Source organism: Monopterus albus, unplaced genomic scaffold (assembly GCF_001952655.1).
Source record: "Monopterus albus unplaced genomic scaffold, M_albus_1.0 scaffold202.1, whole genome shotgun sequence".
NCBI classification, from domain to species: Eukaryota; Metazoa; Chordata; class Actinopteri; order Synbranchiformes; family Synbranchidae; genus Monopterus; species Monopterus albus.
The window spans coordinates 585,441-611,122 of NW_018128082.1; the positions used below are offsets into that span (position 1 = coordinate 585,441).

At 39.5% G+C, this 25,682-nt stretch overlaps 1 protein-coding gene across 1 annotated transcript; it reads right to left on the reverse strand.

Moving 5' to 3' along the window:
* Position 1: 1 nt before the first annotated feature.
* Positions 2-24,929, reverse strand: rasa2 (RAS p21 protein activator 2). The gene is made up of 24 exons (XM_020618167.1): positions 24,773-24,929; positions 21,565-21,688; positions 16,637-16,740; positions 16,464-16,558; positions 14,005-14,081; positions 11,656-11,739; positions 10,762-10,834; positions 10,543-10,619; positions 9,965-10,066; positions 7,928-8,081; positions 7,550-7,698; positions 6,879-6,993; positions 6,334-6,408; positions 5,897-6,020; positions 5,063-5,169; positions 4,872-4,955; positions 4,510-4,587; positions 4,349-4,422; positions 3,868-3,974; positions 3,246-3,328; positions 2,863-3,071; positions 1,636-1,739; positions 169-349; positions 2-50 (listed from the first exon to the last, which is right to left on the reverse strand). Exons 1-24 carry the CDS (start codon positions 24,828-24,830, stop codon positions 20-22), a joined length of 2,469 nt encoding a protein of 822 aa, XP_020473823.1. The 5' UTR covers positions 24,831-24,929; the 3' UTR covers positions 2-19.
* Positions 24,930-25,682: the final 753 nt, after the last annotated feature.

A 25,682-nucleotide genomic window follows, 5' to 3' on the forward strand; every position in this document is an offset into this window, starting at 1 on the left:
GGCTGGTTTCCTGCCTGGGTTAAGACGCTTTCCCCACTATCGGGTTGTCCCTGGGACAGAAAGGATTGGAATAAAATATCATTTAGGTGAGGTCATATACACAGACATGCATGTTACATATGTATTAAAGTGCCTATGTGGTATGTAGAAACAGCAGTGCAGACATACAGGCTGCCGTACTGCGCTGCGGTGTCGTTCCTGATGTTGTGCTGCCTCTGAAGTTCCTCCATGACGTTTCGCAGCTGCTTGAGTGTCTGAAAGGTCTCTTTGGGTTCCTGAATGGTGAACTTGGAGTACTCCTCCTGCTCCCGCTGAGGGCCCTGGTACACCGCCATACTGGCACATGCATCTACAGAGGGGCATTACATCATTATACACTCAATCAAAACTAGTATGTAAGATATCTGGGTAAAATGTTGGTTTTGGAGAACTTCTGATGAAGTACACTAGCTCTTTAAGCATTAAGACGGACACACATTTGTGTTGGCTCTGTACTCAAGGATTTCTTACACACAGATTTCAAGTTGTGGCAGCACTATGTCTTAAAAATAATTGTCAAATTGCAGATAAATTTAATAAATACAACAATGTTCTTCTGAGCAAACGTCAGCAACTGAAGCACCAGCTCATATGGATTGAGGTCTAGTGACTAACGTTGCCAGTCAAGAACATTTTACTGTTTGCTGCTGCACTGTTCTAAAATTGGGCGACTAAGGGATTACTAAGGGGTTAGTAGTCCTACTCTGTTAACCTACCGTGGCTGCCACCACCTTTAAATCCGGAAGTCAGCACTTTTCTCCTCACAGCCACTGTTTAACTACTAAACCAACATACTGGAGTAGAGCCATAACTATAAAAATAGGGATGTCCCAGTGCACTGCTACTTGTATTCATTAAAAATTGTCTGATTCTAAGCACCGCTACCACTTAACGTCAACTTTTATCAGTTTGGAGACATTTTAAGATGAGTGACAATGACATAAAGCCAACAGCAAGCTCTCTTCTCTGTGTATGAGCTTGTCTGCTGTGAGTGCCTGTGAGTGAGTAAACACGAAGAAATTAGTCCAATGAGCTCTGCCTAACCTCTGACAACCTGTTGAGTTTTTGAAGACTTTGAGGCTTGATCTACAGCACCTGTACATCAGTGCAGGTGCATGTGTCCAACAGAGGCTGCAGTTCTCAGGATGCACCCTTTTTAATTTAACAACTTTAAAGTGCTGACTGTGACATTATGGTGTTCTGGGCGCAGGGACTGCAAAATCGTCTGAACTCATAAAAAGGTTAAAACCACTTTATTACAGTGTGTTGTGTAGCAGGCTACAGAAACGTAGTCAGTTACATGTTATATTTAATTGAAGTGGTGGCAGTGCTGTTTGTTTACACAGGAAGTTTTAAGTTAATCTGCACGGCCTCCTGTTACACATCTTAATCACAATCAGAAAATAAATCTCACGAAAACTGCCACTAAAGTCACTGTACCTCTGTGGAGGTGATAATTTTTATAGTAGAAACACTGCATTGTTATTAAATAGGTATTTAATAGGTAAATATTTATGTGTCTAAATCATCATTATAGCTCATAATCTCCAAATCCTGCTAACGAACAGCCTCAGTGTTTCATCAACAGGCACTGACCCTCCATGTCCTGCAGTTTGGAATTGCTTGAAGAGAGAAGGGAAAATATTCTCTCCGTTTCCCGGTCGCAGTCGATGTCCAGCTGTAGGTTGGCCAGCACGGTGCTGAAGCAGGAGAAAAGAGAAGAAGCGTATAAAGCTCTTTCTACGAATGAATTTTAGAAAGAACAATATTTTCATTTGTTTAAATTAAAACACCATTCAAACTTAAACTCTGGCTTCACATTCTGTAAGCTCTAACAAACACCAAAACACACAAAAATGAGCACTGAACAATAAGAAATGCTTATTGTTATGCTAAATACTTGAAAAATTCTCTTTTCTCTCTGTTTTTGTAGTAAAGAAATAGAAGAAACATGGGATGCTGGAATTACACAAGATCTTTAGTGGAGTAAAACAGACTGATGGTACTTTTTGACCAAATAGTCCTGAAAACAACCTCAGAAAAACTCAGGAGCTAAATCAAAAACCAAACTTTAATGCATTTGTGTTTACCCATCTGTTATCACACATGTACTATCTACATTCTGAAACAGTGTGAGAATCAGGCAAAATAGACCAATAATGGGGTTTATAAAAAAAAAAAGAAGACAGCTCTGTATAAAACAATTTTCTACATTAATCAGATTGTCATAGTTGTCTTGGCAGCATGTTGTTGTGATGTCTGAATGGCTGCTGGAAAAGAGATGTGCAGATGTGGAAAAGCTGAGTTGGGAAAAAAAAATATCTGAAGCTTGTCTCCCAGGCAGTGAGAGCCTAGTGAGCAGTTTATGGTTATTTTATACTGTGGTACACAACTGCAATTAAACAATTATCAAATAATGTTTGGTTTAGTTGCTACAAAGGAAACGTTTCTGTGGGGGGAAAACAGCTATTTGCTTCAGTGCTACACTGAGACAGTTGTTCAACTGTCAATTCATATATCTGTTTCAGTAACAGAGGGCCAGTGTTTTGCATCTGCTGTCAAACAGCCTACCTAAATAATGCACCTGTGGACGTTTTGCATATGCCCCGTTTATTATTTAGCTTATTTCAATATGTTCTCAAATCTGCTACACAACATGAATGTTTTAATTATGTACAGCTCTGCCACTGGCCTGAGCATCTCAATGGTTGGTCAGAGCAGCAGTGAGCAGTTCTATCAAGTGTTTATTGTAAGTTGCAGCACACGTCCCACAAAACAGCAGCAAGAATACTGAAGACTTTATAACTGATCTGGATGGCTCACGTTGTGCAGGGCTTGCAGCCTGGTGCGTTCGTACTCTGGTTTTTGCAGCACTGCCAGGCTCCTCCAGTGTAATTTGATGGATGGAAGGTGGTCAGGCGTCCCTCATTGCAGCGACTGACCTGACCCAGGACCTCCAGCCAGTCGCTGGCTTCAATACAGTTCCCTGCTTGTACGTACAGAGGCTTCTCAGAGTGGATCACCTGAAACATCTGACGAAAGGGAGACACAGAGCAGTTTAAGAGCCTTTCAAAGCCATCATTTCCAGGCAACCCCCACAGTACTTTTATAATCTTAACAAACATGTTGGTCTGTGGCATAATAAGAACTGTCCTGGCACAGGGACTATATGGTTAACACTTTAGAAGTGTCTGAGGGGAGCTTACATTTTTGCGGTTAAAGGCACTTTCATCCAGTTTCTCCACTGCCTTGATATTTTTTACATTGATGATGCAGAGGGCTTCTTTCCCTGGAACACAGAAGTCATTATGTCAAGTTTATGTCAACAAAAATACAACGTGACAGTCAAGACATTAACAAGCCACACTTAAGGCTGTTTGTGTTAGACAATGTGCAAGCCTAGCTCTTGTAGCTTCAGGGCCTCTCAATTGTCTTATAGAAACAAGCTACTCCTAATTATTACCAAATCTTGAAAAGACTATTCAGTCCAATAAAAAGGTGTCATAATGTGACTGGTCAGACCTGAATACAGTTTGAGTATTTGGTCAATCATTTTTAACATATCCTGACCTTGCATTGATAATAATAATAATGTGTGACTTTTAATATTCATGTGCACGTACTTTAGTATTCAAGTAACTAACCGAACCAATAAACTGTCACCTCCTCTATGTGTAAAAGGAAAAGGCTTTGTTAGTGGTACTGGAGTATTACAAATAACACTGTGATATGAAACAGCATCTCCTGTTAGTTTTATTTTACATAAGACTACAAGTGTTAGATGAATAATGTATTTGGTTGGAGTATGAAATGACAAAGTGATTTCACCTTTATGTTTGTGGTAGGAGAGCTCCCTGTTGGTCACTCTGAGCCATCTCTTTTTGAAGTTTTTCTTTCCCAGACGTTTTCTCCCCTGTGCTCGTTTCTGTACTTTGCTGTAAGAACACACCCATCAGTGAGGTTCAAACTAAGCCATGCTTCACTGGAGGTAAGTAAATGAATTTAATACATTTACAACTTAATGCTTTTCAGCATTTGGACTTGTATTTTTTTGTTTTGTTTAAACAAACTAAATCCTTTTAGGGAAACTGTCAAGGCTTTGTAAGCTGGTTTTCATCCAGTACAACGATGACTGACTTCTTCTGAAGGGAGACAAATGAGCCATAACATTCAAGCCAGCCAAGGTTCCCTCACTATTCGCAGTCAATGTTACAACAGGTAGCAAACCCAGAATTTTGTCATCGGCTCTGAATTGTATGGAAAAGTGCTTAAAAAGCTACTGGTCATGGCTAGGCTCATGAACACTCACCCCTCCTTGAGAACCACTGCATCCTCCAGCCCACTGGACTCCTTGCTGACATTAGAGGAGATTTCATCAAGAAACTGGAAAACAGAATTGACATAGATATCAGTGCTAATCGTTCAGAATGATAAATAAGTACATACACATATTTAGAGCAGACTAAATACCTTTTTAACTTTTTCAATACACTTGTCTTCCTGGAATGATTTGAAGAAGTCATACATGTAGGTTTCTTTAAAACTAGACTGAAAAGAGAAAAAAATAACCACTTAAATCAACATGTGACAGATACCAAGAAAAAACTATACAACCATCAACATCAAGGCCTAGTCTTTTTTTCATTCACAACAGTAGGATCAGAATTCCTCTGAAATAAAAAGCTGTATATTCCATCAGGCCAGACTAAAGTCTCCACAATGCCACACAAATGCCTTTGTTTTTAAAAATGCCATTTCCACATAATGAAGGGTAGTGCACCCGTTCTCCTATCTTGTCCTTCTCACAATTATACAACTACTGTTAATCTTACCAGTTTTTTTGACAAACTACCCCAGCTGCCAAGAGTCTGGATGGTTTTTGAGATGAGGGTGAGTGTGCGGGAAATTTCAGGGTCCTACAACGAAAGAAAAACCAGTGACAACAATGTAATACAGTACATATGTGAATTAGCTCTCTAGTATTCAGTGGTCAGTTGTGGTGGTGGTGGTGGGGTGCCCTTACAGGATGATGAGAACGGAGCTGAAAGGAGTGCGGAGAAAGAACAGCAACAGCAAAAAACCGAAGGAACACAAAGCTGCTCACAGCTGAATACTGAACATGTGGGTCAGCTGTGGAGAGAAAAAGCACATGTAAGAAAGGACTCTGGCTTTGCAAAACAAGCAAGTCTTACAAAGCAAAGGTAAAAAACACTGGGGATGACTTTTATTACCATCATCAGTTTATGCTGAATATGTTCAGGGAAAGGCCAGAAAAAAGCTACATGTAACATTAAACGAAATGCCTCTTAAACTTTGAGATTTGGCTCCAACATTTGGTTGCAAACAAGCGCAAATAGTAACAATCTGACTTTTGTTACATCATAAAATGAATCCTATGCAGTCTTGTTTTCTTTCTGTGGCGAAACCAAAACTATAGAGCTGCATCAAAAACTAGGCTTTTGATTCACAAGCTGTCCTCGCTTGTTTTCCTCAGGTGAACATTATGGAACTCCATGTGCTCCAAAGTCAAAACAGCAAAATGTCAAATTTAAACCCCAAAAATAAACACATAAAGGTGCCATAACTTCTAATATATTACAGCCTGGTACTACTGCAAACTACCAAGGTATTTAGTGCAATCACTGTTACAACAGAGAGTAGTGTTTTACAATTTCAGAGGAGCAGAAAAAAAAAAATCCAAACATTTTCTAAGTTAAAGTGATAAATAGATTATGATCTTCTTTCTTAAAAAAAAAAAAAAAATCTGCTTCAGGTCTGGATAGGATTTGTTCTGGAAATTCCCCAAACCAAGTAACTTCATGTCACAGTAGTGTCTTACACAGGCTCCAGGTTTTACCTGGGAAACGTTTGCAAGCCAGGTGTCTCAGTGACCTGAAGACATCACACATGAGTAGGGGGCAGTTCGAACTGGACTGGGTGATAGAGGAGAAGACTTTCTGGACATAACCCTGAAGGTTCTCCTGCAGAGGGAACAAAAACATCAGTCCTACTTAATAATAGAGAGGAAAATGAGTATCTTGCAGGTAAAGGCCACTGAAACCCACAAATATATGAATGCCATACCGACAAGGCAGAAGTCAGTGGAAGTTACACTTGGAACATATATTGTATTGGTGTATGAATTTCCTGTAGCACTAAACCATAAGGAGTAATTTTACACTGAGCAAAGCTTAAAAGTATACAGATGCCCACCCCATAGGATTTCTCAGTCTGATCAAAATCAGAAGAGCTGCTTGTCTGTGAACAGGACTATAGGAGGGACTGTGCATTTACCTTGTTGACCACCACGTTGTCTCCTTCCTTTAGTTTAATGGGGTCTATCTCACATGCTTTGTTGGATTCACATATCTTCGAAAGATTAAAGACGGGGAAAAAAAGCCAAACAATTAGAGTCACACCTAAAGTATTAATGGGAAATGAGCAAACTTTAGTATTTTCTTTAACTCAGGACAACAACAGATGATGAGTACGAGTACTGCAGATATTCACAGTCCAGACATGTCAAGGAACTCTAATTAGTACACACTGATTAAAGACAAAATATGAAGTCCACCATGAAAACCATGTGGCACAAAAGGCCCAAATAAATGCAAGTTTATTCTCATCAGCATAAGCCTTTTAGAAGAAATTATTGAAACAAGGATTCAAAAGATCCAGTACCCTTTAAGAACCTGAAATCTACCACCTACATTAGTACATCTGCTTGTTTGCAGTAGAAAGGCAGCTGTTAAAGGACCTTTCCATAGTAAGTCAGTGACACAGGCCCATTCTGCCATCTACACTGGATGTGTAGTCATGTGTCTCTTCCTCACTCATACCTCATCTATTACAGGCTTCAAGGTAACAGCCAGGTAACTTTTTCCCACGATCTTCATCATGTCATCAATGCAGCGTGTTGCCAGTGAATTGCCACGGAATATAGTGTTAGCCTCCCTGTATGGACACATATTTCACCAACCAAACATTATAACTTTTTTTCACAACATTACTGGGAAATTCTGCATTGAAAATCCAGCATGTAAAGGTTTGACACTGTAGGCCTGTTTATAGAAGGTAAAATAAAAGTTTTTATGACCCAAGTCTTATTTTTGTAATTGTGGCCATCAGTCCCTCTCATTTTCAGCATCTGGTCATGACATTGTAGGCACCACCCTAAACTTTGGACTCACAGGGATAACGTGACACTGTTACACAGCTTTACAAGTTTGTCAAAGTGAAAATCAAGGTCACATGAAAAGTCCATCCTTAAATGTCTGTTGTATTTAGAGCTGCTCTGTGTTCCATATTTAACTTTGGTTACATTATCATAAACACATGGAATGATAGCAGAAACTACAAACGTCACACCCAGGTTATTACATAATGGAACTTCACTTTAAGGCTTTAAGGATAAGAGAAGTAACAATGTGGTCATGACATTTATCTGAGCACGTCCACCTACATACCATTGTGTGTCTGTACTGCGCGTGATGACTGTGTGAGTACTCACTGAGTGTTGTCCAGCTCCAGCACTGCCACAGCAGAGACAAAAGGCACAAAGCGATTGTGGTGGAGCAGCAGTCGAACTACGGGCAGAACAGCCTCATATCGCTCTCTGCAGATGTCTCCCAAGATGTGCGCTGCTGACGCCGAGATGGGCTGACAGTGGTACAGAAAAACAGCAAAAGATGAGAGGTCGAAAAGGAGTAATACATAAACTGCTCCCGCCATAGTACAGCACTAAACTGGACATAAGGATCCCTTGTAGCCCTGGAATGAGAATGCCATCTGACATCATTGTGAAAAAGGCCTGTTAACTTAAACTATAAAATGTACATTCTTTTAAAAGGTCCCTCAGCATTTACTGTAACTTGACCTAATGTCTTACCTTCACATCTGGGGATTTGAGCAGCAGGTTGCAGAGTGGTGTGTAGCAGTCAGACGGCAGCACCGTGTCTTCTATGTAGGTCAGCTTCAGGCGCAAGGAACCTAAATCATCAGACTTGGATTTGCTGCCGTTCCCTTTAGGCTGGAGGAGATACCTGTTAGACCACAGGGGGGACAAACCGCTTCTTAGTGTGTCATGTTGTGAGCAAACGATACTACACAGTACCATGGCTAACCAGGTGTTGGGTTGGTAATTTCATTCCATGTACGTTTTATGCAACAACTGGTCATGCGCCAAGAAGAGATGAGATATCTGAGACACTTGTTTACAGCACAGGGTATTCATGTTTTAAACATGACCCTTCTCCTGCTGCATGTAATGATCTATGTAGCCACAATGTCTGCATTGTAGCCTCTGTACAAGAAGCTATACAATTTTAGAATCACCATGAAAGCTAACTAGAATAGGTTAAATTCAGCAGTGTGATGCCAAGGATTTCTCCAGTCACTATAAGTACCACCTGCAGAGTACAGAGGAAGGGGAAGAGTAGGGAGAGAGAGTAAGGGAGAAGAAGGGTGTGAGAGAATGAATGTTTATGGATCTGTCTATGTTGATTTCTTTATATTGCTGCTAATATCACTTGAGTTCATCAAGTAAACTACCTGCAATGGGAACTCTCTGAGTCCTGCTCCTTCGTTTAACTGTTTGAGGAAATATGTGAGATGAGAAAAGTTTTTGCCCTGAACTATTTGCTGGTTGCATCACTATGAGCAACTAATCACGTACCATTCAGCTGAATGAAAATCTGAAAGTCAGTTGTGTTTGAACACATTACAGTCCAACATATAATAACAGTAGACAGTGAACATTAATATACCCAGACACTGTAGCTAGTGTTGCTCTGAGGCATCACCAAGATGAAAACAGCTCACACTCCTCATAAAGAGGAATCAAAGTACTACTCAAAGTCTTCCTGTCTTTACTTCAGTATATAAATCAGACAGATGTCTCTGCTATCCAATTTTCATTTTCCCAGCAGTTTTAACTATTGTGCTGGACTGGAAAACTTCAACTTGCAACCAAAGGATTTGACAGACATCTCACTTTGATTAAAGAGATTATTATATTTGTGCTGCATGCACATACCTCTAAAAGCCAACAGGTGGAGCAAAGCAAAATGGTTAAATATAGAGTTGAACGGGCGTGCTTCAAAAACTGCAGATACAGTATGTACAGCAAGCTCGTCCACGGTAAACAGGTATACAGACACTTCTCTGAAGAAGTCAACAGATCACCTGTACTGTACTTTTATATGTGCAGCATGGATGACTTCCAGCATAAACATAGAACATGAGGTACTGCTGCCATGCAAAAAAGCCACCCACGCACTCGACTCACAGCCCTCATGTACCAACAGATTGCCATCTGGCATAATCCCATATCACCTACACTGACGTTAACCAAGAAACACCCACACAATGGAAAAACTGATAAACACATATCTAGAAGATTTTCAAATCACTATGTAATTGTATGGAAAACTGAGTAAAAGTTGTCATGGATAAAAACAGGACAAAGTTCCCAAACATAAAGATTCCACCTCCTGAGTGTAAAGATCTGATATCATTCAGAAGAAGGTGACTGGGCCGTGTCGGAGTGACACTTTCTGCCTTGGTTTTGTTTATCGACAACAATCTAATACATTCATAAAGCAGCAAACATATCAAACCACCAGAGATCGAATGATAAAGACATGGACTTATTTCCATCCTTGTCTCTTATGTGGCATCACCACAATAAAGCGTGAGTTTTGCACATTGTATGCACAGCATGTCTGTTTTGAATTAAGTGAGTTATGACTGAGAATAAAGAGGTTTGTACATGTTTGTGTATAAATCATGTGATGGGAGAAAAACCAACTGTATCAGTTTAGAGTAGAGACCTGTTCATAACCAAATAATGCATCTGTATTTGTATGCACTCCTCATGGAGTGTCAATGATAGAAAGTAAGACATCTTCTTTTGTCTATTCCTTACCAGGCTTTGTGGATGTGGTCATTTCGCAGGATCTTGACAGGGACCCGCGTCTCCCCCAGAAACACATCCTGAGCCAGATTTTCATTGTTCCACAAATCAACTCTGCAAAAGATAGACGGGAACTGAAACAAGGCATTATATAAATGTCTTTAAACTACATCAAACCACATATACATCGAGTAAGACATTAGTTTTGATGCTGCGTGTTTAGCACAAACACAACCACTCAATTCCAGTGTGGCAAAAAGGACCAAATAAATGTCACTACTGAGTGGTGCTTACAAGCCAATGCCCGTGCAATGACACCACCTCAAATCCAAACCTCAAAACCATGCATGAGTGTTTACCTTTGAATCTGTCTAGTCTTACCCAGTGAGCTACGAGTCCACTGTGACGGGCGCCCCATATATCCTTAACCAGAAACCAAGGCTTTCTATCAGTAGTCAGAACACACCAGATCCAAATTCACTTTTTGTCCTCAAGTTGTTAAGAAATAACCTTTCTTCTGTCAAGACTACAGTCGGGGAGTGAGCCACAGAAGGTGAGACTAAGAGATGAGAGAAAAAAAACAAACTTACTTCATCTCAAGCTTTTCAATGTCCTCCTCCTCCACTTGGAAATGAGACTTCTTAGAGTAGCTGCTGGACCGTGTGACCTGAAGATGAACAAATCAAGGCTTATTTATACAAAAAGTGCCCCCCCCCCAATTTTTACCTAAGTAATGGGTAATATAGGCAGTAGACCATTTCAAACCCACAATGCGACTGTACAGCTAGACGTGTAGTTGCAAGAATTACCTCAAAGAAAAAGGTCTCTTCAAATTGAGGGTTGCTGGTTTTCTTCTTTACCTTTGTCTTCTTTTGGTCAGACCTGAGAGATACATTACAGAAACATCAGCAAAACTACAGTCTCCATGATAGTTTATACTTTCTAGAGGTTTTAAATTAGAATTTTATTTCTTTGCATCAAGATTAGAGTCATTTGAAGAAGCCTGTATTGAGACCATTTATAAAACTAATAAAACATTTTCATCTTGTGATCTCAACAGAGCTGTTATGGCTTTCACCAACCCTCTCAAGACTAAATCAGTGTAAATCATTACACTACTGCTGCTTTAGTCTTAGTGCTCAATCTTTCAAAGATATCACAGTGATAGTAGCTGCCCTGCTGCCTTAGAACTGATTTAATGTTTTATTGTTAACATTTAAGGCACAGCATGGTCTGGCCCCTGGTTACAATGCTGAGGTTGTGACCGTGTGTGTGTGCGCGTGTGCCAGAACGTGACCAAAGATTGGCAGAGGTAGCCCTACAAGTTATGACAAGGTCTTCAGTCCACGACACATTCAAAGGGCTCAGACAGAATACAATTATCTTGCGAAGCACTGTGTGTTTACCAACTAAATATTTTATGTTAAAAATGATAAGTGTAATTTGCCAGTTTTGTTGTATTTTTTGCTGTTATTTCTGCCTCTAGTGTTTTGCCTTTTAACTTTTAGCTTGGAAAACTGCATAATGCTCGTATAAGACAAGTGGTAGACATCATTTACAGATTACAGCAATAGTGATGTAAAATAATCAGGTTAAAAAGACGCAAACAAGCAGTTTCTATTCTTAAAACATGCAAAGAAAATCAACAAACTGTGCTGTGAAAACACAGCTGCCTTTGGCGTGTGTGGCTTTCACAGAGTTACCTGGCAGGTCCAACGAGTGACACTGTAGCATAGGGGTCACAGTTTTGCCCACTGATCAAAGGCAGTCCCTGGCACTCTATTATCCTGGAAAGGGTCACAAAGACACACGGATGGACACAATTAATACAGCTTTAGAAAGAATATCCTTATTAATTTTGACATACAAGTCAGAAATATTTTCAATTTATGTGGTCACAAATAACCAGCAAAGTAGTCAAGCCTGTATTTGAAATGCTACAGTGACACTGGTCATCTTGGAATCAAACTTTCAATATTTCAAGCAATTAAAGTGACCCAGACTTGGGGAAAGGTCAGTTTTCAACTCTGTGTCCTGAGAGCAATAATGGTAAATACTTGTTGGTTCAAAAGACACCTCACTGGAAATGGTGTTGCTATTAAACCCCTATGGCCTGCATTATCATGCCAGAGTAAATAAAACAGAAAGAAAACATAAAACAGGACACATAATGAACACAAAAAATGTTTAATAATGTTTTTATTTTGGTAATTGCCGAGTTTTCTCTGAGGACCCGCTGCACCACAATGGAAAAAACTATTTCACAAACAATGGACACATCCAAATTTACTAAACATTTAAGACTTTTAAAAATAGACACAATCATAAAAGCAAGTTTTGCACTGACGTGTTACCCTTATGTACCACTATGGAACAAGTAATCAGCATGACTAATATCATGCTTATCTCATGCATATCCTGTAATACACAACATTTAAACACCAATAACACAGTGGATAAATGACTTACTGTCTGAAGCTAATTAACTTTCATTTAAACATTTAAAACCTGATGCCTGGAAGCTGCACCGGACACACAAGCCTAACATACTGCTATGAATTTGGTTGCAATTCAAAATGATCTGCTCTGGCTCATTTTTGCCCAGTTTCAGTGTTCTGGCATCAGTTGTCAAGATCACATTCAAAAGTCACACTGCTGCCGAGGGCTCAGTTCCTCAGACATGGAGGTTGAATGCAAAGCCACCATCAGATTGTCAGCAATATAAAACAGCATCATGCACTGAAAAATGCTGTTACAGTGATCATTTGTCATTCTGCTTAGTGCGTGTCACAGAGGGACCACTGCTATTTTCACAGGTGTTTCAGGTGATAACAAACAAACTGTAGGCACTCTAAACAGGATGTGGCTGCTAAGCACGAGTCACCGGAGAATGAGAATGAATTCAGCCCATCACTAAGTGAGGCCAGAGGGAGACGCCATGCAGAGCAAATGTCAGGATGTTTGTGTATCATCTTCCAGGGTGTCATGACAATATTCACTACAGTCTCCTCGGTATCTCTTTCCTACTTGACCCCGCTTCGCTCTCCTCTGAACATCTCTGTGACTAATGACACTGCAACAGGGTGGCACTCAGACATGGATGCAAATGACAAAACTTGACACCTTTGCTTTTACTACACTTTCTAGTCAGGCTGCCAAAAAAAACTGCACTGTTCATCTGTATGTTGAATAGCTACAGTTTAAGCAAACAATCTGAGTGACAGAGAGAGTGACGGCAGCGGAAAACCACAGTGGTTGCAGTGTGAGAAGCACAGGCTTCCTGCTCAGATGAAATCACTTCCTCCTCATTACCCTGCTGCTCAGGTATGAATGGGGGAGGAAAACAACACGTAAACAGCATGAGGTCTCGCATGCACACATATTTTACCTGCATAAGCTAATCCTTCAACATGCATGCACACGTATTTTACCTGCATAAGCTAATCCTTCACCTAATGCTTTGTTTTCATCCTCCCATGTCTTTATGTGGCAAGAGGATGTGTTTGTGGCGTCAAACATAAAGCTGAGACGTAAAGGTGATCAAAAAAAGTCATATTGTGACACAAATGAAACCTAGAACATTCCACCAAGAGCTAAGATTGGCAAGTGACACCACCTCATCAATGATGACTACTTTTTCATAACAACTAACATTTTTCTTTCTGGTTTCTTCTCTCATATACAGTACCTCTCTCTATTTTCAATTTGTACAAGTTTGTAAAATCTAGCTGAGAAGAGAACAGTTCTTGTATATTTGAGGCTTAACAAAAGTTCAAACAATATTTCCATTTTTGTCTCTTTGATTGTCCCTTTCTTTACTGTCCCATTATTATTGTCATCTGAGGCTCAGTGCAGTTCGGTGGGTGGTTTAGATGTGAAGGCAGCCTACGCTTTCTATTTTTTACCTTATGTGTTTTGTGTACACATAAGATATATGTGAATTACAGTATAATAGATCCCATTACGTACAGTGCTTTGGCACAAACTTCAAATTTCTTGCCAACTCGCTCAGGTCATGAAACAACCAAATGGACAAGCAACCTGGTACTCACCGGACTACTAACTGTTGACCTACTGAGCCGGTCTCTGTGATCACTTCATTCAATCGCATCTCCAGGTGAACCTTTCCCTGTTCAACATGAGAACAGAAGAGTGACCGGTGAGAAATTACAAATATTGCAAGTGATTAGATCAGTCTGACATCAGGGGACAAATCAAACATTTCAAGCCAAATCCTGAGTTAATATGTGGGTTGTGAAAAAAATTTAAGTGTGGGCTATAGTATGTGCTTGTGAGAAAATGACCAAATGTGCACAAAAATCACTAACCCAATATTTATTTTTCCACAGATATGTAAAAATACTTTCACTTTTTCACAATTTTCAGATTTCTTTTAATAATTCTCTGGCCCTAGTCCGAGACCTGGAGGTACCATGTGTGACAAAGAGCCGCAACAGCTGTGAATTTTGTCATCACTCAAAAAGATCTTTACGGGTTCGGATGTGGTGAAGGCTCCCGGTCCTGTCTTCGGAAGTGTCAGAGAGAGAGAGTGTTTGAAAGAGTGAGTGAGAGAGAGAGCTAAACAAAACGCCCACACACTTGCACTCTGTCTATGCAATTCAGCAGTTGGCTTACATGGTGAGCAGTTGTTTCTGATGCAAGATAGGCCTTTGAGCCTATTTAGTGCCAACTACTTTATAAAGATCTGAATGAGTTAAATTAAACACTCATATTACAACTACCTATCTATCCCTCCTTTAGGCGAATAAGTATGGTCAAGAAAGTGTGTGTTGTTTGTCCTACCATACCACAATTTTCTTTATTAACTGAGCAAGTTCACTAGAATGAGTTACTGCTGCTCACAGGGGACATACACAGCCCCTGTCTTACTACAAACCAAGCCAGCGAGGGATTTCAATAACACATACATCACTCACTGCTTTAACTTTGCAGTTGAAAAGGGTCTACTTGTGAGTGAACCAGTGTAGCAGCACAAACCCAGAATAGACTAGCGTGGGCTAATGGCAGCTAGTGTCAACACGTTAGCTACAGCAGCACAGACATGACACTGAGCTGTAGTTTCACCCAACAACAAACTACTATCAGATCAAAGAAACGAGCTGTTGAAATATAAAAACCTATGTACATGTCCTATATTTGATAAGAACTAGAACTATACCCCTGGAAAAAACAAACACACAGCCTTCAACACATTTGTTGCAACCGTTGCAAAGCTCACAGAGCATTGACCTTATTGGTACATTTCTCCATGGGTAGATGACACACTAGTACTATAAAACAATTGGTTTTGGTCAAATTTAAATCTTGCAGGTGGCATAAATTATGGTTTTCACAAGAATAGCATTGATCATACAATGCTAAAATGCCAGAAACAATATTTACTGCAGTATTTTTCCAGTGATGTGGGCTTAAAGGCCACTTGCTGTTAAAATCTCATCCTCCACGGGTTTATATTGTGAGAATGCCATGACAATCTAATGTGTTTACAATGTGCAAAAGGTTTCATTGCACAGATAGACGTTTATTAATTAAAAGTCAAGAAAAGTGGCAAATACTTGACTTCCTTCTTGTCATGACTTCAAGAGTGCCAAAAATATTCCAAAAATGAATTCTTGCATGTTGCATTTCATTTTTCTGCAACCAGACTATGATGCCGTGTTTCTGAGTGGGGGGCTAACAGCAGCAGTCTGCAGGTAAACAGAGCTGAGCCTGTCTTTAGTTTTCAAACTGTAAAAACATGACAGCCAGAACAGAGACTATTAAGCCTTTCATTGACATAGGAATAATGAGTATGTGGAATTCAACGTTAAACCCACAATGATTTGAATTATACCCAGGATGAAATACTCTTAAAATGAAGTGCCAATTTTTAAAGCATATTTGTGAATCATCATTTCAAACTTGGAACTTTCTTAAATCCTTTTCAGATGCACTCGAACGCTGAAATTATTCAGACACTACGCAGAGGAGCTGTATGTGAGAACGCAAATGTCCAAGTCAGCCGACCTGGATGCTAAGCAGACTTTATCCTGCCAGTTCCCTAGTACAAAGTCCATGTAATGTCCAAGGAGCCAGAATGAGCCCATGTGAGAATACAGCAGCATATGGTAAGAAAAACATTCATTTACAATGAAGACACCAACAAGAATATCTGACTGAAGACATGACGAGATTCGCGAACTTCTGCTGTTAAGAGTCAGTGACAGAATTGTCAGATTTAAGGAACAGCAAGAGACTCGGATGTTTATGACCAGATTAAAAACTGGCTATGTGACTGCATCACGTCTCGCCTCCTGCACACTCTGCCGAGATGCACCCCCCCCCCCCCCCCCCCCCCAAATGGAGTGTTTCCAGCAGGTGAAAATGCGTCTGACATGAACTCTCCCCTGTTGTGTGCTACATGCGTGAAAAGGCAACTGTGGACAAAGTCCAGGCCTAATTCCACAGACATATCCTGGAGTTCATATGTGGAAACGACTTTAGAAATTACCTGGACTTCTGAGTTGGGGTCTACTGGCTGAAGACTAAACCAGTCCTCTTTCCCGCTGTATTTTAACAGGTCATCCTTCCGAATTGAAACCTTGCCTGAACAACAAACACACACATATTAAACTACAATCCATCCATTCAGATGAGAAAATATATATGGGTAAGCTTACTTACCAACAGGTAGGTCCCTTTGGAAAACGCTCTTGGCATAAACATAGAAGGATAAACACTGAAATGGACGTGGGATCTCAAAGTAGAAGTCCTCTCCATAGAAAGGGCTGTAATTATAAGCAGAAGTTTAAAAAGGAATGTGTGAGAATAGGAGCGATACTGTGTACAACGTGTGATAAAATGTGAAATGTAATAAACTGCGGCCAGATTAGTGGCTGCAGAGTGATTATTTGACACACCAGTTCAAGTAATAAATGGTTAAGGGGCAACATCAGTATTATCCAATTTTTCATTTGGTGTAGTCTACCATTTCTTTTTAAATGTCTACGTGAGACGTGCCACACTGGTAAAATCTTAATTTTGTGTTTAAGTCAGAAAATCTTTCACTTAACAAGCTGGAATAAAATGCTCAGTGCAATTTACTTCACCTGCTACCAGTGCAAATAACATTGTTACAAAAATGCTTGAAACAATGTTTTCAAAAATCAAGTGTTTTCATGCTTACATGAGAATAGGCATCTAGATTATGAGCAACAAGATGAGCATATTATCCACATTTAACACACAGAGTGTGTGTGTGTGTGTGTCTAAAAGTTGATAATGAAGCATGTGCTGTCACTTTCTAATTACACAACAAGCATGCAGGTATACTATGAAATAACCATATGCACATACAGTTACAGTCCCATGATATTACTGAGATATTTTTCTTTCACTATATTGTGAAATTACAAATATGGTTACATTTCTACTATATACACTGAAAAAGACCCCCTGCATCACAACCTGGTCAATCCATAACTTATAGTGGCAGCTAATAAATTATAGTCATGTGAGTGAGGCAACCAGAATTACATTGTTGTATTAAGTGCTACTTCACTCTTCAAACTATGTCACTTTATATTTGCACTTTTCTCAACTGCATCTTAGTTGTTCACTTGACCTAATTCTAAATAGTGAAATCATGAGTGCCCTAAAAACAAATTCCCCATGTAATATACTGTAGTTGGGATATAGCCACAATACTCTGATACAGGTTGTGTTTAAGAGCCTAGATTATGTAGGGGAAAAAAAAAAAGATAATTAATGAGTAAATATGGTGGCGTGCTCCTGCCTCAACATAATATTATATTTGAGCATTAAAAATAGGATTTGTTCATTTACAGGAAAATGAATTGTCTGAGCAGAAGGTGGACAACACAGGGTGCCCTTATGAGTCATCAGTGCTGAGGGGAATGCTCTTGCCATGTGGTAGCTTTTGAGCTCTCTTTTTGCCCATACAGTCTCCAAAATATTTCTGGTCATTTCCTGAATATGCTGTGTACAAACCCTGTAAGTTATCTGTGCAGTCTCTTTTGTGTTGTATTCTTGTATCCTCACCAAGTAAAAGAAACAAACTATGCAGAACTATGAAACAAAATTATGTATTATAATGTGCCATCATTTTACAAATGAACAATTTCTAGGAAACAGTTTTAAAGTGTACTAAATCATTTAAACTTTAATTTTACACATTTGAAGAGTTTAGTCTGACATAATTCATATTTGAACACTGTATTAAACATCAATTAATTTTTATGTCACTTTGAATATTATATATATATCATCCAGACCTACTGAGAGACCAGGTAAACCCTGGACAGACTGCTAGCTCAGTGTAGGCCAGACAACACATTTCTACCTACGGAAAACTTCCAGTTCACCTAACCTGCAGGTCTTCAGACTGCGGGAGGAAACCTGAACACCCCGCTGAAACCCATGCAGACACAGGAAGCACATGCAAACTGCAACCTTTTTACAGCAGGTGCTATAATACCGTATAACATAGGCTCGCAGCAAAGTGGTTAGATCTCGTGTTCAGCAGTGGGTTCACTGCCCTGTAGCAGGAGGCAGAAACACAGAGGGCCCAAGCATCTGTGCCACTCAGTCCTGCCAATGTAACTACCTCTCGACCAAGACAGCGAGCTGATGGCTCGATCTGTCATAGGTGATGTAGGTCAAGCACCACCTTGGTGTATGTGCTGCCTGCAGACGGACCACCTGTCCCTAACAGGCTAAACAGTACTTATGCAGATATACTAGATTAACTGTTCATATGTACTAGAAAACTGCCATCCCCATCTTTTCAGTTTTCTTCTCTCAAGGTCATTAGTTTAGTTGACAAGTGTGGAGGTCTGTTTGTTTGGAGTAAACAAAATGATGCACAAATGTAATATCAATAAAAGGGCAGCTGGCATGTAGTGCATACAACTTGGTAGACACTTCCTTGGTCTATATATAAGCCAGTTTAAAAAAAAAAAAAATAGGATAACAGGAGTGCCCCTCTCAGAGGTGTTTGCTGGTTGAACATTGCAGGAGTCTAAAGAATAATTCTTTAAAGTCCAATTGTCTTTTTAAAGACTGAATCAGGACTTGAACCCAGTCTGGTAAACATGCTTATCTCTATAAATATTCAGTACAGCTCTTCAGTCCCTGTGTGCACTTATGTTTTACCTCTATAATTGATGCATCTTGGATGCTGAAATCTCGTGCCTGACACTTCCACACTGGGTTTGTCCAGCACATCCATTGTGAACACCCACACATCCGCCTGAACATCACATGAAATTAAGCACTTCTAACCTCCCTTTTCTGTACACATTCAGCCATACACCCACTATACCGCCTTCCCGTCTGTTTTCATCCTGGCTTCTAAATAATGTGAGATTGCTAGGTAGAACCACTTGACCACAACAGTTTGAACATGCCTGCTTTATCCGAGGGATTAGCTGCAATTAGAGCTTCCTTTAGAAACAGGAGTCCATACAACATACATGAGTCAAACACCATGAATTAAACAGAAGGGTAAAACTGAGTGATTATTAAGATGTGCTAAGGTAGTTGAGAGTGACACAGAGAAAAAAAGACAGGGGAGAGCGTGGGAGGACACACTTCCTTAGAGACTGTAAAATCCTTTTGAATGGTACTGAAATCAAGAGAGAAAAAAGGAGCTGTTGTGAAATACCTACAGAAGGCAGTCCCCATGTTTACAGTGAACTGTGCAATGATGTAGACAGAAACCTACAGTACAAGGCTTCCTGTATGCCCATCTCCCACACTTCCTCTGAATCACTTGTGAACATCAAGCTACTGATAAAATAGCTCATTTAAGTCAAAATTACTTGTTATTTTGTACTAACAGTTTCAACGTTGTATTCAAATAATTGCATATCTTCCCACAAGACATACAACACAAAACATTTAGCTTTGTTTTAACTTCATTTCTTAAAACAAACTGAAAATTGTATCAAGTATAAAAGCAGCCAACAGTAATGTTCAAAAATAATCAGGCTATTCACTAGATTTAATGCACGTAAACTGTCTTACATCCAAAAGAATATGTGCCCGGTTCAAATTCAAAGTCACACTTAATAGTATACTCAGTAGTGGTCAACCAATATGGGCTTTTCAATGGCCGATGCCAATGCTGATTTTTTTACAGAGCAGAGGCCAATGACCAACATCATGTAGTCACTTTAATGCTCTATAGCCTAGCAGTCAGCATGATGATAACGATGACACTGATGATGATGATTAGGCTATTATATTACAACTGAAGTGCAGTATAAACTGATGAATTGTGCATATGCTTTTCCATTTGCATATGTGATTCTTTAGCATAAAAAAGGGATCCAGAGATGACACGTGTGCCTCAGAGTCAGTGTGGATCAACACATTTGATAGATTGGTAGTCTCTGCCTCGTGAAATGGGTGAGTGACAGACCTGCAGATAAATGCTGCGATAACAGTATTGCAGAGATTGTTACATCTATCCACCATTTCTACAGTGAGAGCAGTTGTTCGTGCATGACCTGTTTATTTTGCAGTAGCACCCAGTGCAACCTTTGAAAAGAGTCTGTCTAACCGTAATAAATAAATTTGGCTGCAAAATGTGACTGATCACTCACAGTCTGGAGCCCTGTTTTAGTGTACTAAACAACCGCATTTTCCAGAGACACAACAGAATTTAGAAGCTTTATTTTATTGTAACATTGTGACACGTACAACAAAATTTTGTTTGGAGCCGAGGGCCCCGGGCCGCTGCGTGCATATGGGGAGAAATGGCACAAATAATGCACTGAACCTGAAACCTCTGCCTGCATATAAACACAAGGATGTTTGGATTTCTTGCAAGAACCTACACAAAATTACAATTGTTTCCCCTAAAGGTGAAACATGTGTTTAAACTCATTAATCAGGAAACATAATAATTGAGTACTTTCATACAACTCACACATGATGCTTTTTTCAGATAAAAAAAAAAAAAAAGCATCATCATGTGTGATTTTGATTACCAGAATAAGAATGTCAATGTACATGTTACACCATTACTAAAGGTAATTTCACACTTTCTGCTGCCTCCACTATTCTATTTTAATCAGTGAGATTCTATATTTTGCTGCCATCTTTCTTATTAACAATTGTTTGTGACAATATGAAATTTGCATAATCCTATTAATTTTAAGAAACATAGACAAAGCTCTCTTCAATAAAACTGCATTACTGATCATAATGTCAAAATGTAAATACTGTAAACTGGAACAACAGCTTGTCTGTTCTCAGAACAAAGAATAGGCAAGACATGCAACATTAAAATAAAACTATATCTTTCTTGAATCTGTCTAGTCAACAAAAGACTAGATACCTCAATATGTAGCCCTATAACATTTCAACCAAAGTATGCACAGTGTACCTTAGCATTTAAGACATTTACTGAATGTGTAATGTTTCATACTTGACCCATTACACCAACATACAGTAATTAACACAGAACTGTACAGTAACAGCAGTAAAACTGCAACCCTAACTGCAAATAAAACAATGGCGTTTGGAAATGTAATAATGAAATTTTACTCCATGCATGTAAGTTATACAAGAGGGAACCTGCTCACCTGACGCTTTTGTCAAACACTTTGGTGCGGAACACCTCCTCCTGATCCAGACTTATGGTGCAAAAGGTGCAGAGATCCCTTTGTCGATTTGGACCTGAAACCGGACCCAGGTTCTTAGCTTCACCTGCAGCACCAAGAGAAGAACATGACTGCTATCACGACAGCAATAAAATTAATGGCAGTCTGTCCTAAACTTAGGGAAAAATATATTATCTATTAAATTAAAAACAATGCACTTGTGTTGCATGTAATGCACACAGTCTTTGCCACATACAGTGAATGATACAGGCTTTAGATAATTCCCATCCATTAGTAACATTTCTCTATTTCTATAGCTGATTCCAATCTACAATTATAAATATTAGTGTTACATTAAACAAGGAGTATCTGACAGAGAAGTTGACTAAGTGACCCTTTAGTACCAGTTCTAGGAACATATACATGTAGGTTTCAGATCTTGGGTTAGACAACTCTGAAAAACAAAGAAAATTTTACAAGTTCATTCCTACTTTTAAAAAGTGAGAATTTATTTCACTGAAACTGCCCGAGTACAAACTAGTCTTACTGTACACAGTACACTTTTAAAAATATGCTTTTACTGTATATCCAACATCCTCTGGTTCATTTGGAGACTCTGGCTCTTGCTAGTTATCAGGGTAGGCTGCAGGGCGGATGTAGCTGAAGTACACTCGAGACTCATATGTGGTTAAAAACATGAAACACTGACTTCCTCAGCATAACCAATGGTGATGGTACAGCGCTGATTCACAAATGACAAACACCTTTGTAACACCCAAGACTCGCACCCACTTCCATTACATTGCACGCAGACCCAGATTACATGCTGAGATGTTTTGTACAACACATTCTTAAGAAATGCACTAAATCAAAACCAGATAAGTTCAACCAGAATTGTCAGAACAGCTAAATGCAGTCACTCAATCACACCACTTAGTCTGATGGATTAGAGGGGAAAAAAACATTAGTCTAAATTGGTCCTCTAGCTTTGCATAGGTACCCTAAGCCCAAGTGGGAACCTAATTAAGAAAAGCCACCATTAAAGATCAACGTTTCAGCAGGCTATTAGTAAAACGTGCATGGCTAATCTTGGCCAATAAAAACAAACAAGTTATCACTAAAGTTGGACCAGACTGATCTGATGCATATAAGGCACACAAGCACATATTACCGCACTTCAGCGAGCAAAGCAACCCTTCTAATAACTCCCTTTTTTCAATATCATTTCCAATAAAACAGAAGCATGTCACCCTATGAAAACCATGACCCAAAGGTCAGATTATGCCTAAAGAATACCTGATTACTCCTAGTTATTTTAACAACTGGCCTTTGACAGATTTGATTCTGACAATGAGGCAACCAAGCACACATATCAGTACACTGGCCATTTAAAAACTACTATGAGAATAAATCTTCACAGAATGCCATCTCCATTGCTAAAGGAAAAAGGACAAAGTGCGAACAAGGAAGAACAGAGTTTCGTAAGAATCCAAAGTGAGTTACATACCATGATAGTTCCTCTATTTTGTTCTGCTTACTGTTTTCTCATTAATTCATAGTAGTGAAACTGACATTTGTTTTCCTATTGTGCGGCTATGCACAGGGCTTACATACTGGTTAACCTATTTTCACCTTACAGTAAATACATACACTTAAGTCACATTCATAGTTAGTCATGACATGGTCTACACCTACTTTAGAAATATGAAATGTCTTCCAGGCACATATTAAAATAATGTTTTGTCATGCATAAGAGCAGTAAAAATCATTATTTATAAAACTCACTATGGGTGCCATCTTATTTAAAACTGATTTGTTTTTGAGATTGACTGCACTAAATTTTACTTTCCCCATTAAGATGAAGGAATGCCACTGGGCCAAATGCAATACAATCCATAATCAATCTCCTCAAAAATCAACACATGGAGGAAGCTGCAGTATTCGGTGTAAATTAATAGATGTGTCTTAACAGAATAACAACATCTGTAACACCCTGTTACCTACAGTATAAGCTAAATACATTATGGCAACCACTAACTTATAATACTTTGTTCGAGTGCAATTTGAATCTCAAAATGATAGTGACTAGCTGAAACTTTAAAAGAGAGCAGCCATACACATCTTCAATTTGATTGATTTGCATAATCCACAATTACAGATTCAAACAGGTGCACAGCTTCTTGGTAGTTACTCAACTGGACCAGCCCAGTCTGTGAATGAGGATGAGGAAACTAACTTGTGAGCTATTTGATTGTGAAGCCAATATTTCCGATTTTAACTCCTACTGGATTCGTGACTATTATAACAACTTTGTGGCAGTTAGCTTGCAAATAGATTATTTGGTGCTGCAGGCAAGACAACCAACTCATTCTCATGAATGGTCTAATCATCAGCGTTGTGGCAAATGATACACGATAACCGCATTTAACGTTAGACCGTTGTTGATTAACGCCTCCAAGTGAAGATCAGAGAGTAAACAACTTATGATTCAGACCTGTTGGTCGCCCATCAATCAACATATCGATGGTACAATGTGGATTGATTGGCACTAGGAAGGTACTAACAGATAACGTTAGCATTATAGGCGTCTTAAGTAACTTAGGTTAGCTAACGTTAAACACTGAAGGGGCGACTGACTATTACTTTGTTCGCCGAGAAGGCGTTTAATGTGTTCAGTTTGCCGTTAAACCCTTTAAGTTGTTGCTGAGATTGTTATTACGTAACATTAGCTACGTTACCTGACTGCCTGGCGCCTGCACTGAGTATCATTACAGCTGAATGGGTTTGTGACGATGGACTACTAGCCTACTGTACCCCACCAGCGTTAACTTATTAGCTTACAGGGTAGCTCGGGTCTACAGAAAACCCATCCATTTTGAAAACGTTTAAATTTCTGACACTCAGAAAACACCCAGTTTGCTAAAACAGCTTAACTGACGGCCGTGTAGAGCTTCTCAATGAATGAAATCATTCACAACAAGCTAGAAGCGGCTGTTAGCATACTAGGCTAACTTGACGTTGAGCAGCAAGCAGCAGACCGACCAGATGAACTGGCTGTCTCTGCCTCCACACTGTCGACTGTTGGTAGTACACCGCGCCCCTCCGTCTTCCCCTCTCGCCGCTCGCCTGCTCTACCGACCCCTCTCCCCCCGTGAGAGACAGAAAACATCGGTTCACTAGTCACACTTACATATTTTACCCCGCAGGCTCTGTAAAATCCGAATCCTCGCGTCGTCCTCTTCCGCCATGGTCAGAGCTGACTGTTGTCGCTTCTCCGGTACATTCAGCGCTGGTTTATCATATCCGTTTATGAATGCGGGCAGAGCGGAGTTAATCCAGCCCCACTGCCGCGTCACGCCAGCCGTACACACGGCTGCCTTAAAACATTTGGAGACAGGCTATATTAAGCTTTCTCAGCTAGTTCAATCTGTTTGGACACGATAGGGATTTTGAAGGGGATTTTAAGTGTTAGTAGTGTTCATTATTTGGCAGCTTGTGGATAACACATAGCTACTCTGATTTATAGAACTAAAACATTAACTCAGCTATCTGATATTAATGTTTAATTTTCAGTTCATCTGCTAATCAGTTAATTGGTTCTTTGTCAACTGATTATGATATAATTCTGTCTGTGTCTACCTGGATTTGGGAGTTACTCAAGGGTTTGTTCTTGGGTCAAATTTATTTTCTATCATTGGGTTTTGTTAATTTTTTGTTTTAATGTGGCATCATTTTTTGCAGATGGCACCCATCTTTGAGTGAAACATGAAGATGTAAGCAGTTTATCAAACCTAAATGAGTGCTTGACATGTTGGATGTCTCAGAACCTTCTAAAATTAAATGAGGATAAAACACAAGTCTTTGGTATAGGTCCTATAGGCCTAACTATCTGTCTTTGTTGCAGCTTTTAGCAGGATTCTGCAAGGTTTTCCCAAATATAATATTTTATAATGTTTTTCATTTATAAACATAATTTATTCATCATAATATGCTTTATGATCTCATCTCCTTTGGATAAAAATGTGACAGGCATCCCATGTTTGCTTCCTCTTTTTAAGGTGATGTTGCTTTACTTGGCTGAAAACATAGGCCTGATCCAC

Coding starts and splice junctions, on each gene's coding strand:
- rasa2 (XM_020618167.1), bottom strand. CDS start 24,830: ATGGCGGAAGAGGACGACGCGAGGATTCGGATTTTACAGAGCCTGCGG. Junction 11,740..14,004: donor GGTCAACAGTTAGTAGTCCG/GTGAGTACCAGG, acceptor GACCCTTTCCAG/GATAATAGAGTGCCAGGGAC. Junction 10,835..11,655: donor TCACTCGTTGGACCTGCCAG/GTAACTCTGTGA, acceptor TGTATCTCTCAG/GTCTGACCAAAAGAAGACAA.